Source organism: Apaloderma vittatum, unplaced genomic scaffold (genome assembly GCF_000703405.1).
Source record: "Apaloderma vittatum isolate BGI_N311 unplaced genomic scaffold, ASM70340v1 scaffold2530, whole genome shotgun sequence".
Taxonomy (NCBI): domain Eukaryota; kingdom Metazoa; phylum Chordata; class Aves; order Trogoniformes; family Trogonidae; genus Apaloderma; species Apaloderma vittatum.
In genome coordinates, this window is record NW_009693793.1 from 1 (window position 1) to 16090 (window position 16090).

A 16090-nucleotide genomic window follows, 5' to 3' on the forward strand; every position below is an offset into this window, starting at 1 on the left:
TTGCTCTCCTTCCCGGGAGTCGTTATTTCAGGGAGGAGCGCCTCGGCGTTGCAGGGTAGGTGGGGGCACAGGTCTGGCGAGTTGGGAGTGCCTCACGTCGAGAACTGGAAGTTCCAGAGAGGGATGTAGAGTTCCGGAGGGCGATTCTGGGCTTTGCTGAGCCCCTGCATCAAACTGGGGCTCAGGGACAATGGAAGAATCTTTTCCTCTGGGATTCTTCCTTAGCAGTCACGTCAGGGCTCTTATCTCGCATGTAAGCCTTAGCATCTATTGCTGCTTCTGACCTCTCTTGGATTCTCTCTCCTAAATCGCTCGGTCTCCTGCTTCTGCAGCCTGTACTGCACCATCTGCCTCAAATCCTGTGTGCAGGTTTGGGCCCGTTACTACAAGAAAGACATTGAGGTGCTGGAGTGTGTCCAGAGAAGGGCAACAACTGGTGAAGAGTCTGGAGAGCTTCCATGTAAGGAGCGGCTGAGGGGACTGGGATTGTTTCATCTGGAGGAGCTGATATTGCTCTCTACAGCTACCTGAAAAGGGGTTGGAGTGAGGTGGGAGTTGGTCTCTTCTCCCAAGTAACAAGCAATCGGACAAGAGGAAATGGCCTCAAGTTGTGCTAGAGGACATTTAGTTTGGATATTAGGAAAAATTTCTTTGCTGAAAGAGTGATGAAGCATTGGAACAGGCTACCCAGGGAAGTGATGGAGTCACTATCCCTGGAGCTGCTCAAAAAGCGTGTAGATGAGGCACTTTGGGACATTGTTTAGTGGTCGTGTTAGTGTGGGTTGACAGTTGGACTTGATGATCTTAGAAGTCTTTTCCAACCTTGATGATTCTGTGACCTGGAAGATGGTCTCTGGTGGCTCTTCTGCCTTTGAGAGCAGTGATTTCTAACCTGGTATTGGGTCACACCTAGGAAGGTAGATAATCTTCTGGTACGCTTCCTAGGATTGTGCTCATGGGAGCCTGCATACTGCATCACAGACTTCTCAAAAAAACGTCGGTTGATGTTCCTCCCTTTCTGGGGGCCATCTGCATTTTTGTGTTTGTTCTTGACTTGAAGTTCTACTAAGAAAAAATAGGCCGCATGTGTTGGTACTTTAAAACAATTTTCAGCAACTCCAATACCAGGCAACTATTTATTAAAGAAAAATATGCCCAAGAAATGGTACCTGAGAGCTTTCAGAGGTATACTCAGATCGGAAAGAGTAAAGTTTAGACAATCTTCTTGTGTGGATATGAATGTGTATACTTACTGAAACTTTTGCTCTGTATGCCTGTCAAATTTGATAAAAAGATCAAAGATGTTAGGCTTCCTGGATTATACAAAAAGAACAAAAAGTGGCTGGATCAAGATCCTACTCCTATTGTCATTCTTTTTTCACCTGTCTCTCTCTTGAGGGAAAGACTGCAGCTTGCCCTCCACCCTTACAGTGTGTCAGAGAATCCATGGGAGGAGCTTTGCACTGGAGAATTCAGTGATGACACATAAAAGATGAAGAAATCTGAATTTTTTGGTTGAATTCGTGAAAGTACTTGCCTTTTTATGGCATACATTTTTATCCATTCCTGACCGTCAGTATTGATTTTGGCTTCTACTTGAAAACTCGAGTTTGTAATTAATTGAGATTCCTCAAGTGTGGAGTTATTGAGCCATGCGGCTTTTCTCTGTTCTCTGCTTTACTGGCCTCTAAGTTGCTATTCCTGCCACGTTCCTCTGTTCTCACTGATTCCTAGTGCCAGCCCTCCCTATCTTTCCTTCCTGCATGTTCCTCATTCAGAATCATTCTTCCTTGAAATTTCTTTCATTGAGTTTCCTCTGAGGATCCTTGTTCCAGCCATTTTGACACCACAGTCTCAGAAGGCTTCCAGTCTTACTTGTCATTGATTAGATTGATTGCCTCCTTTTTCCACGCCACCCAGGCCTGATGCAGGAGGGATAAACTACCTGCTCTTCTTTTTTTCACTGGGCTGCACCTGGCACAGGCTCTAACAAGTTGGAAGCAGGTGAATTGTTCTGGCAGAAATATATGTGACTGAAAGCAGTGTCTTATGGGCAGTCTCAGAAAGAAGTTCTAGGAACCAAGCCCAGGACAAACAAACTGCAGCATTTTAGTGCGGAGGAATTTATTTAACGTTTTTAAAAGGAGTTGTGTGTCTCTCTGCAAAAATGGGACAAGAAAGGGAGAAAGGAATAAAACTAGACTTAACATACTTGAGGCTCCCCTGAAGGTCCAGCTGTTGGACTGCTTCTCGCTCCTGTCCTACTCACAGAGTGGGTCAGATGATCTTGGCATAGAATGATGATCTTAAAACTTGAAACTAATGTTTGCTCAGTTTGATTTAAAGAATAAAACCAACTCACATTATTCTTGTTTGGAAAATCTAGGAAATAGTAATGAGTGTTGTTTCCTGTTGGTCTTAAAAAAAAAAAGATCCTTCACATTGGCGTTATGCATGAAAAGGATTATGTGTGTGATACAAATGCGTTTTATTTCACTTTTTAAAATCTATTCTCTTTCTCCAAAAGTTTTCTTCAGTTTGTGCTGCTAAAGGATGATATCCCTGCTTATTTTCTTTATTCACTCGCATATTGTTTATAAAGAGAGGAAAGTTTGATTGTTTCTTACCACCTTATGAGATTAGTGTGAACATTGTTTATGTAATGATGTTACTGACTTCCACTGCAGAGTAAGTGCAGTCATGCTTGGACACAAGCATCCATCTCCAGTGTTGTATTTTACTGTGACAGCTGTCATAGAATGAGTGACAATTCATTTGCAAGCCTTAGTTTCTGTCCACCCACTCACAATATGTGGAAGATCTCCAAAGTGAAATTAGTACACAGGCTTCTCAACCAAAAACCGTGAAAATGACCTGGGAAATCAACAGCATTTTTGTTCCCTTAGAACGTCAGGTATTCAAAGAAGTAATCTAAGCTTACACTGTATACTTTTTCCACTGTCATCTTTCTATACTGCTCTGTATTGCTTTTTCTTTCTTTTAATATGTTAATATTTTTTTGCCTTTTTTGTTTGAAGAACTCTTATTTTTTTAAATCTCTACTCTTGTAGAAAACTAATATTTCAAGTATGCGTTAAGCACAATAGAAATGCTTTTCACCATCTCTTCTCTTGTTCATATTGGGTTTTGTGTTTGCATAATAAAGGTATTTAGTTTCAGGATGACAAAATTGAGTCAGCAGCTTTGACAGTGGGCTGTTCTGTAAGGCATGAGCGGTACAGCAATTCTGCCCTATGCTATGTGGTTTATAAACAGGGGATCAAACCCTTAATGCCATGGATGGGTTTGAACTGAATATGAATAGTATATGGAGGAATGATTTGCCCAGATTTCATGTGAGCTGTCAGGTCACTGTTGGTTTATATTCACTGCTTTCTTAACTCATTATTTCTGCCCAGGGCAGTCTTGTTAGTGGTTGTAAACTGGGCACTTCTGATGGTTCATAAAATGCTCCTTGAATTAGCACAAATTCTCAAATGCTAAAACGATTGCCCTGGGGCTAACAGCTGTACCACTTGAATGTGATTTTGTTAGGCAAATGTTATCAAGAGGAATTCAGAATTTTGTTCTGAGAAATATTTTATAAAAGAAGTTCGAAGTGACATGCCCACAATCACACAAGAAGTCTATAGCTGATGCTGAACCCACGGTCTGCCAAAGTTTATCTTAGACCACCCTAAGATGAAATGAGGTTTTACATGTGAATATTTATTCCAGAGATTGTATCACCTGTATTGGTATAAAAATGGATTTTTAGTTCTCTAAGTGTTGACTCCTGTATTTTCAATGCTCATTTTTTGTTTTTAGCGAGTAGCTATAACTTCATCCAAGTGTGAGGTTTGGTTTTTTTTTGTTGTAGGCTGATGTTCTACCTTGTTCTGTCCAAAGAACTGTGCACATCACTTATTTTTCACTTAGGTGAGGCTGTCAAAACACATCTGAGATCCATTTCTTCTAGTTTTTCTTGTAGCACCCTTAGATGTTGAAATACTGAAAAGAAGCTAACACTTGAATAATTTTCATCTACTAAGTAGCTTTTCAAGTGCAAACAAACAAATGTTAAACCTTTACCTGGTTTATGAACAAGATACTTTTGGTTTGGGTAAGTTGTGGGGTGGAGAGGAGAGGGAAAGGCCAGGGATGTGCCTGTTTTCTCCTGATAACTTTTATTCTGTTTTTCAGCACTCCAGGCTGCAGTTCTCGATGGTCTGTGAGGGCTGTAATGTGCACACTGTAACAGTACAGGCAGAAGCTTCTGTATTTTGTGATGTTCAAAGAATAAAGATGATGTACTTTTTCTAGGTTATAACGTACTCTTTCTAGGCTCGTCTGTTTAGCGTAACTCCAATTTGCTGTTCTTGTCAGCAAAGTAAACGTTAGGACTGAGCCATCAGCTATCATGTTTCATTCCTTAATGTCCTTGGTTCTAGAAGAGGTTGGTTATTAATGGCACTCAGCTGGGAATAGTAGTAAGAACGCTTTTGTTTTGTATTAGCTCTGAAAGTGTCTAAGATCATGATTTTTCTTTCGTTAAATCAGGATCATTCACTGTTAATCCCTGTGTCATCTGTCATCTCTGGGCCAGACCATTTCTTAGGAGAAAATGCACTGGTGATGGAAAGACTCGCTGTTCCATGTGAAATATCTTGCACAACAATCTCTCTGTATCGTACACCTGCCTACTGCTAGTACTGGCAGTCCCCTACAGTTGGGTAGAGGGTGGTAATGATCTTACCAGGAGCACACCGTGCAGTAGAACTTTCAGTGTTTCGAGAAGGTGCTACTGTGACATTGTATAAAATCTCAGCTTTAACAAGATAAACAGGGAACATTCACAAGTTTGTTTATATTACATTTGAGGTTGATTTCTATGATTCTTGGGTGCGGATGCTGAAGTTGGTGAAGCCCCTATTTCATCCTCAGTTTCCAAATTACTGACTACTTCCTCCATATCCTTTTTCAAGAAAATTTGTATTTTGGTCCTTGAAACAATGTTTTCTGTTGTAGAAATCCAGTGTGAAATTGCTGTAGAAGCAGGGATGATTATACAGAGAGTGGTGCTGAATTCGCGCCCTGGTACGTATTTCTCTCTAATAAAGCGTCAATGCATTTTTTTAGGGTTGCCTAATGCTTCAAAGTGTTCGTGGCGAAAATGGACACTAACTCAAGATAATGATGTTTATGTGTCTTAATATTGCAAGCAGCAATAGATAAAGTTTATTGTGAAGTGTAATTATTTAGTCCATATATACAGATTTCTAAAATTCTGGGTGAGGGAAGAAAGGGTTAATCCATAATATGTGAAAACATAGGTGAGGGTATAGGGACTCAAAATGAAGGAAGATTAGCAAACATTGCTTTTTAGTTCTGACATCTGTTCTTTTTGCATTTTAAGAAATGATTAAAATACTTTGTTACTCTTCGTTTTTGTTTCCATTTAGTAAATATTTAATCTTTTCTTCCTCCCATGTTTCAGAGTGTGGTTTGTTTGTTTTTTTTTTTAAAATGTACACTCCTGAGGATTTGTTATTTCCTTGCTTACACATTTTGCCTTGTTAGGGATGTCAGTACAGGATTTTGAATAGTGAGACCCATATGTGTTCGTTGGGGTTTTTTTGGGAGTATATATATAAATCTGAAAGTCAGTTGGTGATTTTATACCTGAGTAAAGATATAGCGTAGCGTATACTAAGAAGGACTACCTTACAAAAGGCCTTCCTTAAGGGCAGCCCTATGTCGATTAATATACTTGTTTGATTTTAAAATAATTCTAGGTAAGAATGGAGTGCCAGTGGCTGAAAACTTCCGACTGGAACAAAGCACAGTGGCAGATATGATCCAAGCGGGACAAGTGCGTGTTAGAACCCTGTATCTCTCTGTGGACCCTTACATGGTAGGTGATGGACTTAAAGCTAAGCCAGAATTATTTTTAAAAATATCTTCAGCTCAGTACCTGTCATGATGTTTACCACCAAAGTGAGCAATTATAGGAATAATGTGTCTCTCCTGTAACTTAGTAATTGTATTCATTCTGATGGAGTTATATTAGGAAGGAATTTGGCATTATTGTGTCAGTGATATATATAGAAATATGACTTTATAGGACCAGAAAGAGACTCTGAGCCCTAGTGTACCATTATGGACTTGTTTGTATCGTCTTTTTCTGAACTTTGCCTTTTTTATATGATTTTTTTTTTTGTGCGCCCTAGTGTACCGTTATGGACTTATTTGTATTGACTTTTTCTGAACTTTGCTTTTTTTATGTAGATTTTTAAACTTTTTTCTCATAGAAGGAAGTATTTTTCAGTTGGTGAGAGTGTGAGTAGAGGAGGAAGACTAGTTCATGATGAAGCAAGAGAAAGACATGATTAGGCAAAAAAGTCTAGAAAGAACACCTAAATGATTCAAGTTAAACGTTACTTAGCAATTACTGGTTTTATTTACAAATGAAAGTCATGTTTTCTTCTTAAGCAGTTGATGGCAGGACAAAAATGTGCCAATACGCGTCTTCAGTTGCACAGCTGGCTTTGAGGCAGCATCTACAGAACATGCTGGCTTTACTGCCGCTGCTGGAGATCAGCATGGTCTGTCCTCCTTTTGTGCTGAGCAAATGAGGGGAAAGAGAGATCTAAGAAAAGATGATGAATATTTGGGGTTTATTGAGAGATTTTTGAATAGCCCTTTGTGTTTGAAGTTTTAAACATACCTCAGCCTCATCTGAGCTCATAAACAAACCATGTGTTCCACCAGAGCCTCTCATTAAAACCTTGTCTTTCAGCGCTGCAGAATGAATGAGGATACTGGCTCGGATTACCTCCTGCCCTGGCAGCTGTCTCAAGTTGTTGATGGTGGGGGCGTTGGGGTTGTGGAGGAGAGCAAGCACCACGACCTTGCTAAGGGAGACTTTGTAACTTCCTTTAATTGGCCGTGGCAGACAGTGGCAATTCTAGATGGAAGTCTGCTGCAAAAGGTAATATAAATGCAAAGCCCAGATTCTCTTTTCCTAGACCTTAATTTATTTTTTTTTTAAAAAATAGGAATTAATGATATTACTTATCTGGCAAAAACAAGCCAATGTTACCCAAGTAACCAGTTCTCAAAAGGCAGATCAACTCACATGTGGCAAAATCTGCATCAATTTCAAACAAAGAAAAATGTAAATGCTTTTGTTGGTTACCAGACATTCCAGTATTATTTCAGTTGTTGGGTTTTTTAGTACATTTCCCTGAGGCTGATTCTGTTAATTCTGTTAATTATTCCAATTCTAGTAGAACTCCTGATCCATGAGAATGTAGTCATAGGACATAAAATGCTTTAGATGTATTTAATTCACTTTCTTTCACTAACATGTTAGTGAAAGCTTTTACTTGAGATTTGGCATCCATGGAAGAAAGGGTATTCAGTATTAAGTTGGAAGTGGAGAGGTAACAGTGCTTTAAGGATATTGTGTTGATCATCCTCACGTAACACTACTTTTTCTGAAACTAGGGAGATATAATTCTTGTTTCATTTGGTATCGTTATTAGGGTAGAGCTAGTTTCTAGAGAGCTTGTCCTTACCAGCTGTACCTTGCCTGGTAAATATCCTGAGTTAGTCTTCTCTCCTCAGACAATCAAATAGCAAAGCCTCACTTTAAAAAGAAATAAACACCACTGAGTGTTTCTGTTTTGTAGCTTGTTCCACAGCTTGTAAACGGACGCCTCTCCTACTTTCTCGGTGCAGCTGGCATCACAGGACTGACAGCCCTGTTAGGTGTAAGGGAGAAAGGACACGTGGCTGTGGGTGCAAATCAGACCATGGTGGTGAGTGGAGCGGCAGGTGCCTGCGGCTCTTTGGCTGGCCAGGTAGGTAGGCTTAAGACATACAGACATACCTGTTACCAAGTTTATCTTCTGAAACATGCTGGTTAATGAGTGTGTGGATAAAATCATTGTCAACTTGAGTGGGTATAGCTCCATGGGAAGGGTCAGCTTTGTGGATTTGGCTCACACTCACTGAGAAAGATTTTTAGGTCTGAAACTTTGGTTTCATGAATCTGGGATAGCAGAAAACAGCCCAGGGAGATTCACTAGCATAAACAAAGTTAATGGTATAAATACATGTATTTACTATATAAATATATGATAGTCTGCCATTTGAACATAGTTTTTAAGTTGACCGGTGACTTTTTTTTGCATGTTAAAAAATAATCAGTAAAAAAACATCGTAAACTCTTCTTCAAGTTGCATTCCATGACATCCTTTGTGTTTTGAGATTTACAGCCCTGTTATCATCCTGAGCTTTGCAGAACCAGTTGTGTGTGTGTATGTGCATATCAAATACATACAAATATATAGTCACAAACACACTATATAGTCACAACCACTTAAGATACTAAGCCAGCTTAAGACTTACTGATAAAAGGAGCTGTGAAGAAACAATGCATAAGCAACTCTATGAAGAATGTGTTGAAATCAATTACTGTCCAACCTTTTTGGCTTTTTATAAGCGATGTTACTGCACTTGGCAGATGGTGATTTTATACTATATTTGGTTCTCCAGTACTGCCAGTCACTGGTGACTCCAGAGACTAAACCTCCTGCAGCCAGTGAGTTTGGAAATTTGCCATCTCTCCATTGTACCTGCCTCTTCACTGGGTGTGAGGAGGAAGTGGCAAGAGGCGATTGTGTCCCATGAGAAGTGAGCCTGCACTGAACTTTGCCTGGGGTTTTGTGGAATGGGGAATAACTGTAACACATGACCTAACCTGTCTTTATTGTCGGGAGTTTTTTTGTTTTGTTTTAACTGCGTGCCTGCAGATTGGCCGTCTGGAGGGCTGCTCTAGAGTGGTGGGGATAGCTGGCACAGATGAAAAGTGCTCCATTTTGGTCCAAGAAATGGGGTTTGATGCTGCTATCAATTACAAGAAGGAGGATGTGGCAAAGCAGCTCCGTGAACTCTGCCCGGGCGGTGTGGATGTTTACTTTGACAATGTTGGAGGAGACATCAGTGATACAGTTATAAGTCAGGTGATTATACCAGCTGTTGGGTTTATTCTAGTTGTTCTCCATTGTCTGCGTGCCCAGCTTTGAATTAATTCGTACCGAAGACAAGGCTGTGATACAGCACAGCAGGCTTTCTACTTCACTGATCTAATCCAGGTGCTGAGCCTGGTCTTGAAGAGGAATCAGATTTTTGAAATCAGTGTTTGTCATTTGGACTAGCGTGGCAGTATAGTAATAGAAACGTAATTCCTGCTTCTTGTCTCTCACTCCTTTGGCCAGGAGACTTGGTAATATGCAAAAAACCTTGTCTGTCAGTGTCATAATCCTGTGTTTTGTCAGCTTTGGTTTTCTGGCTTCATGGAAAAGTGGCTCTGCTGGGACTCCATAAAGACTCTTGACCAGCCCTCTTCATTGTTAATATGAAGCAGAGAGGTTTTGGTGGCAGTGCCATCTTTGGGAGCTCTAAATCAGTTCTATCAAACTTATTTATATTATTGCCCATCTCCTCCTGACAAAAAGGGCACACAGTGAAATAACAATTTCTTATATGCTTTGTATTTAACGCCTTTTTAAATTACGCATAGGCTATAGGGCATTTATTTTCCTGCTATTGCCCTGCATTTATCTATTTGAATGTTGTCGTAGGTTGAGTGGGACTGCCTCCAGTTCTCCCACTCTTTTCTAGGCAATGTGGCTCTAAGGATACCCTGGTGAAAATTTTGCAATATAATCAATTGCATCTCTGGGAAGAGATGCTCTCCTTCTTGAGAGCAAGGAATGTAATTTTTCTCACTTTGTGCTGTCCCAAACAGATGAATCAGAACAGCCATATCATCCTGTGTGGACAGATTTCTCAGTATAACAAAGATGTGCCTTATCCTCCTCCGCTGCCTCCTGACATAGAAAAAATCCGGAAAGAAAGGAATATCACAAGGTACATTTCTCCTCCAGAACTTGTGATCAGCTTCCAGGTAGATGGTGCATGTGATGTTGTGACTCCAGTGTTGGGAAGGTGGTCTTCAGATCCACAGTAGGTACATGTAGTCAGAACAGAATGTTGTCATACTGAAAAAGGAAACTATAATCACAAATTCAGCAAATGCTTTATCTTAGATTTTTTGGTATCGGCATAAAAAATGGCAAAAAGCGTTGCTACATGTTAACGTAGTTGTCTGTTGTTATGCTTTGTTTGTGGTTGCTTGGTTTAGTCCTGGAGTCTCTTCAGTGCGAGGAAGGGTGTTGCCATGATTCCATTCTCAGACATTTTGCCAAGCGCCTTCTCTCCAAGCGTAGTGGTTCAGGCAGAGAGAAAATCAAATATTTTTAAGGCAAGGATGCAGCTGATGCAGTCGTTGTATTGAAATTACCTTCTTAGTATTGGGGGTTTTGTAGATAACGGGAGTGTAGGTGTGAGAGAGATATACAGGCGAAACATTGATTTTATTATGACTCTGGGAATTGCTGAATCTCCTATCAGGATTCAAGTGGAGCTAAGGCAGAGATTAGGAGCAAAGGCTTATGAGAGTGTTCATTCACTGCATTGCAGAAAGTTGCAGAGACGCTCGATTTTTGTGCAAATGGATTGACCTAATTAAAATTCTTTTCTTCTCCCTGTTACTGTTGTCTCCACTTTTAAAAAATGGATAAAAATACTAAAATGCACCATGCATAGTAAAAGGCAGTGGAGAATTCAGTCAGGACATTGCTATAAGTAATACCATTTTTGATACTTATTCCAGTTTCTCTTGATTGCTATAGACAGCTGTGACAGCAGGATACGCAAAATTTTGGAGAGCCTGAAAGTTAATTAATACTCATCATCTCGTTGTGGGTCCATTCTCCTTACCACAAAAAAAAAAAGTAAAAAAGCAGAAATTTTCTTAAATTTTATGGACATTACTTGATTTTTATTACTCTCCTCTCTGATACTTGAGCAGAATTACTTATCTAAGACCACTATTCCTGTCAAGCTTCCACTGCAGGGAACACCCTTGTCGGTGCAGTGCCATGCTCCCCTTGACGTGTCTTTTTCACCCCAGTTGTCCTCGGAGCTGGTAGCCGTGCGGTTCCGAGAACCTCAACTCTAATCGGATTGGCAAATTTTCCCCAGAGGCTGAGGACCCTGACACCATGGGTGGGCCCAGATTAGAAAGTTCTTCAGGAACCAATGTTGATGCAGTGTCATGCTCTCCTTTGGATGCCTTTTGCATCCCAGTTGAGGTACACACTGCTTCATGATACCTCCCATCATTAAATCTGTACATATTAACTTCAGTATTCATAGTAAAGGTCACTGTTTCTGCCTCCCAAAGGTTGAAAAGCATAGCCTTGAAAGCTTACTGAATTTACTTCATGAATTGCCTAACTCATGTGTGTCCCTAATTATTCTACTTCTGCTCGGCTTAGCTTCGTATCAAGCAGTCTTCAGAGTCCAGAAACAGGCCTGCCTAACACGCTTGTGCAAAGCGAGTGGAATTTAACTAGCCCCCACATGGCACAGGTCAACTGTTCCCTCATCTTAGGTTTGTTAATCACCATCTACTATATTTAACACTTCTGAATAACTGAAAGAATAACACATCACACTGAGTTTCTTCAAAACAGAACACTGCTTGGGTCGCTTCATTTTCAAATTCAGACGAGAATATCAAAAAGGTTAGAGTAATAAAGATAGTCCTTTAGGTAATCCTAAAGGTAACACCTTTTCTTACTGGTCACTTCATTATGTAAGAACATATATGGGAATGGGTGAGGATGGAGAAGAGGGGCAGATGTATGTCCATATAAGAACATATATGGGAATGAGTGAGGATGGAGAAGAGGGGCAGATGTATGTCCATCCCCTCTAAGTTGCAGATGTCCACAAATGTCTGCAGGTAAGCAAATTTTCTGCAGATCAATGAATGTAGTCAATTCCTTAGTATCTGGTAATTTCTGAACACTTGAGACACAGTTCTAAAATTGGGGGAAAAGTAAGAAGAAGAAAAAACGACTACCTCTTCCTGGAAACTTTTTGTCCTGAGTCCAAGCTTGAAATTATCCTTGTTAAATGAAAATAATAGCTGTCTTAAGGACACATCTGACATTCTTTATAGATATAAGGTGCAACAGGGCATCTTCAGCAAATGAGAAGAATTAAATTCTACTAATTTTTCAGGTTACTTCATGCTTGACCAATCTGATAGCCTTCCATGATGCCATACCTGGCTGGTTAGATGAAAGGAGAGCAGTGGATGCCATCTACCTTGATGTGAGCAAGGCTTTCAGCACTGTCTCCCATCACATCGTCATTAGGAAAATCCAGGACTGTGGGTTAGATGAGTGGACAGTGAGGTGGGTTGAGAGCTTGTGGAGTGACAGAGCCCAGAGAGTTGTGACCACTGGAGCCGGATTGAGTTGGAGGCCTGTAACCAGCGGTGTTCCCCAGGGGTCACTACTGGGTTCAATCTTATTTAACATATTCATCAATGACCTCGATAAGGGGACAGAGTGTATCTTCAGCAAGTTTGTGACTGAAGCACCAGAGGGCTGTGCTGCCATCCAGCGTGACCTGGACAGGCGGGAGATTTGGGTGGAGAGGAACCTAATGAGGTTCAATAAAGGCAAATGTAGGGTCCTGCACCTGGGGAGGAACAACCCCATGCACCGGCATAGGTTAGGAGTAGATGTTCTGGAAAGCAGCCCTGAGGAGAAGGATGGTGGGAGTCCTAGTAGACAGTAAGTTAATATGAGTCAGCAATGTGCTCTCGTTCTCAAGAACCCAATGATATCCTGAGCTGCATTAAGAAGAGTGTGACAAGTAGGGCAAGGGAGGTCATCCTGCCCCTCTGTTCTGCCCTGGTGAGGCCACACCTAGAACGCTGTATCCAGTTCTGGGCTCCCCAGTTCAAGAAAGGGAACTACTGGAGAGGGTCCAGCGGAGGGCAGCAAAGATGAGTGGGGACTGGAGCATCTCTCTTAGGAAGAAAGGTTGAGAAAGCTGGGACTGTTTAGCCTGGAGAAGAGAAGGCTGAGAGGAGACGTTATCAATGCCTGTATCTAAAGAGTGGGTGCAGGGAGGATGGAGCCAGACTCGTCAGTAGTGCTCGATGACAGGACAAGGGGCAACGGGCACAATCTGGAACACAAGAGATTTCATTTTAAGATGAGGAAGAACTTCTTTACTGTGAGGGTGACAGAGCACTGGGACAGGCTGTCCAGGGAGGTTGTGGAGTCTCCCTCTTTGGAGACTTTCAAACCCTACCTGCATGCTGTGATGTGCTCTAGGCAATACTGCTTTAGCAGAGGGGTTGGACTAGATTATCTCTAGAGGTTCCTTCCAACTTCAACAATTCTGTGGTTCTGTGAGCTGTCTCAACAAGCTGGAAAAGCTCTGAGCTGTGCCTCACTTTAATTAGAACCTAGAACCCTTCAGTTTCAATAATGCTGCTTCCTGAAAAGGTTTGTAAAGGTTTCAAAATATGCTTACCAGCATGCTTGGTTTCTTAAATCAAGGCCCATACTTTTCTTTCTCAGGGAAAGATTTTTGGTGTTGAACTATATGGACAAACAAGAAGCCAGTGTTTTACAGCTCTGTCAGTGGATCCAAGAGGGTAAATTGAAGGTGAGAACTTCTAAATCTAATCTACGACCTTCGATATTGTCTCCTCAGATCATGGCCTGACTATAAGATGACCAATTTGTTTGTCCCTGTCTCTCCTACCATGCCTCAGAATTGAATGGATTTTCCTAAGGACATCTAAGTACAATCGAAAGCTTCTCACGTAGCACTGTTTGAGGAGGTACCTGCTGTGGATGGTGTGACTCTAGTGCTAGAGTTTTCTAATTACCTGCTGCTGATGTCTGTATTTGTTCTTTCAGCATAGGGTGCAAGTGTTTTTTTTTACTTAAGAGATCAGATCTTCAAAAATAAGTACTTTCAAATGCCCAGTGAGTTAGTGTCCAGAATACTTTTGAGGATCTTGTCTGAAATTTTTTTTCAAGCTTTGTAATCACCATTTATTATTTTGTCATGGGTAGAGATGCTTTATCTATTGCTTCCCTGTGAGGTCTGTTGAAATAAGTTTTTGATTCTTCGGGTGATCAGTAAATTTTACTGGGAAGATCCTGAGATGTCAAATTTTGGCAAGGGCAGGGATGTTCCCGTTCCGATTGAAGAATTGCATCGCTTATATGTTTTATCAGAAAGCAGTCCTCTCTTGATTAAAGAGTCTGGCCCAAACAGAGCACTGTCCATTGTAGTAAGAGAATTCTTTAGATTTTGGTGGTTTCTGTGGCAGTTTCGTGGCACATTTCTTAGAAACATTCATCTTATTTGAGGAAATCTAAAAGGATTTATTTGCATTGACAGGTCAGAGAGACCACGGTAGAAGGCTTAGCAAACATTGGTGGTAAGATTTTTACATCATTTTCTAAGAATAATAATCTGATTAAATACAGTGATGGTAGAGGTTAACTACCTTCTTTGTTTCATACGCTAGTTCGTTTTATTTTTGTATTTTACCTAAACCATGATTTTTATGTTATAATAATTTTTTTTTCAACACGGTATTAAAATGTTCTTTGAGAAGACTATTTAATCTTAAAAAATCATTGAATATAAATTATTAGTTTTTTAATTTTTTTTTTTTACTATTTCAGGGCAATTATTTGTTCATAAAATTGATAACAAAGAAAATATAAAAATGAAGGGGGTCTTGTGACTCCAGTGAGACAAAGTTAAAGAGCCAGGTGATCCAAGTTGTGCTGTAAGAATGTTTCCCTTTCAAGTAACAATGATTTAGTTAATTTAGTCTTTAGTCCCACAAGATTGGAAACCAGTAGAATTAAGCGATAGCCAAGTCTTAGAGATTTAAAGTTATTCTAGTCTTTGCTACTTATTGGTATACATATGTATTTTGAAAGAAATTGATCCAATCTAGCAGATATATTTCATATTTTGTTTACTCAAAGATTTATTCCTTTGGACTAGCTTCTCACATTTATTGTACCACATAAAGGATTTATAAACCTTTTCCTTTCACAAAGGTTTGTAAAACCCACAGCTTGGTATTTGTATGGCAAAAGCAGAAACTGTAGTTGTTAACTTGTATAAGGTCAAACAGTTGTTTACAAACAAATTTTTTTTAATTGTTACACAAAACTGCCCTTAGCAGTTTATTACAGACTGGCTTTTTTCTTTTTTTTTTTTTTTTTTTTTTCTCTCCTTAATTCTCATCATTAAGGATAAATATATTTAGGTCCAAAATGTGATGTGTCATTTTGGGGAGCTGTTTAAAATATTTGCTTCTTCAATTTTTGTATTTTTTTCTTTTATAGAAGCTACTTGGCACTAATTTATTTCATTATTTCTCTTGAAGCTGCTTTCCAGTCCATGATGAATGGAGGCAATATTGGAAAACAGATCGTCTCAGTTTCTAAGTAAAAGTTATTGCTTTGGGAAAAATAATTGGATTCTATGTCTAACAGTGAGCAAATTTTTACTTATACTAATTTCTATTTTCTTAAATAAACCATCAAGTTGTTCTGTATGTACAGAAAGCAGAGATTCTGGGATATTAATAAACTAAATAGAACTGGAAACAGGAATGCAGTCATTTATACTAGAAACAAGTTGTTCTTTGACAGGATTTTGACAGGTGCCAGCTGACACACTTGCAAATATTTCGTGGTTACTGTTCGAAAGTTGGAATGTCCCAGGAACCTTCTCCAATAAGCAGTTTGTGTGACACTGCCTTGTTTAGGTCGTTAGACGAATTTACTAGCATGGATGTGCTCCATTCTCATGCTCAGTTTGCCTCAGGGCCCAGGTGTTTCTTTAGGAATTTTTAATTTACTAGTGTAAGTTTGCCCTGACAGTCCAATCAATCTGGCTGACCATTTTAGAATTTGACTGTTCTCATTTTTACAGATAATTGCAATGAAAAATTCCATTTCTGGAATTGGAGGTCTCTAGTAACAAAAGTATTCCCATTTTGCCATCTGGAACAAATTTCCACTGATTTATCTGTTTCTCTGTATTGTATCATTATAACCCCAATTTTTAGAGCACTTGAAACCCAATTCCTTTACAATTCCATCTGCAA

At 39.9% G+C, this 16090-nt stretch overlaps 1 protein-coding gene across 1 annotated transcript; it reads left to right on the forward strand.

The window, feature by feature from the left end:
* The first annotated feature begins 5027 nt into the window (after positions 1 to 5027).
* PTGR2 (prostaglandin reductase 2) lies at positions 5028 to 15587 on the forward strand. The gene is made up of 9 exons (XM_009864820.1): positions 5028 to 5097; positions 5796 to 5914; positions 6800 to 6991; positions 7695 to 7865; positions 8820 to 9029; positions 9818 to 9939; positions 13521 to 13608; positions 14356 to 14395; positions 15365 to 15587. Exons 1-9 carry the CDS (start codon positions 5061 to 5063, stop codon positions 15427 to 15429), a joined length of 1044 nt encoding a protein of 347 aa, XP_009863122.1. The 5' UTR covers positions 5028 to 5060; the 3' UTR covers positions 15430 to 15587.
* The last annotated feature ends 503 nt before the right edge of the window (positions 15588 to 16090 follow it).

What these genes read in the sequence shown, in the direction of transcription:
- PTGR2 (XM_009864820.1), top strand. Translation starts at nt 5,061, where the DNA reads ATGATTATACAGAGAGTGGTGCTGAATTCGCGCCCTG. An exon ending in ATGGAAGTCTGCTGCAAAAG is followed by an intron (nt 6,992 to 7,694) that starts GTAATATAAATG and finishes TCTGTTTTGTAG; the next exon opens with CTTGTTCCACAGCTTGTAAA. An exon ending in TCCAAGAGGGTAAATTGAAG is followed by an intron (nt 13,609 to 14,355) that starts GTGAGAACTTCT and finishes TTGCATTGACAG; the next exon opens with GTCAGAGAGACCACGGTAGA.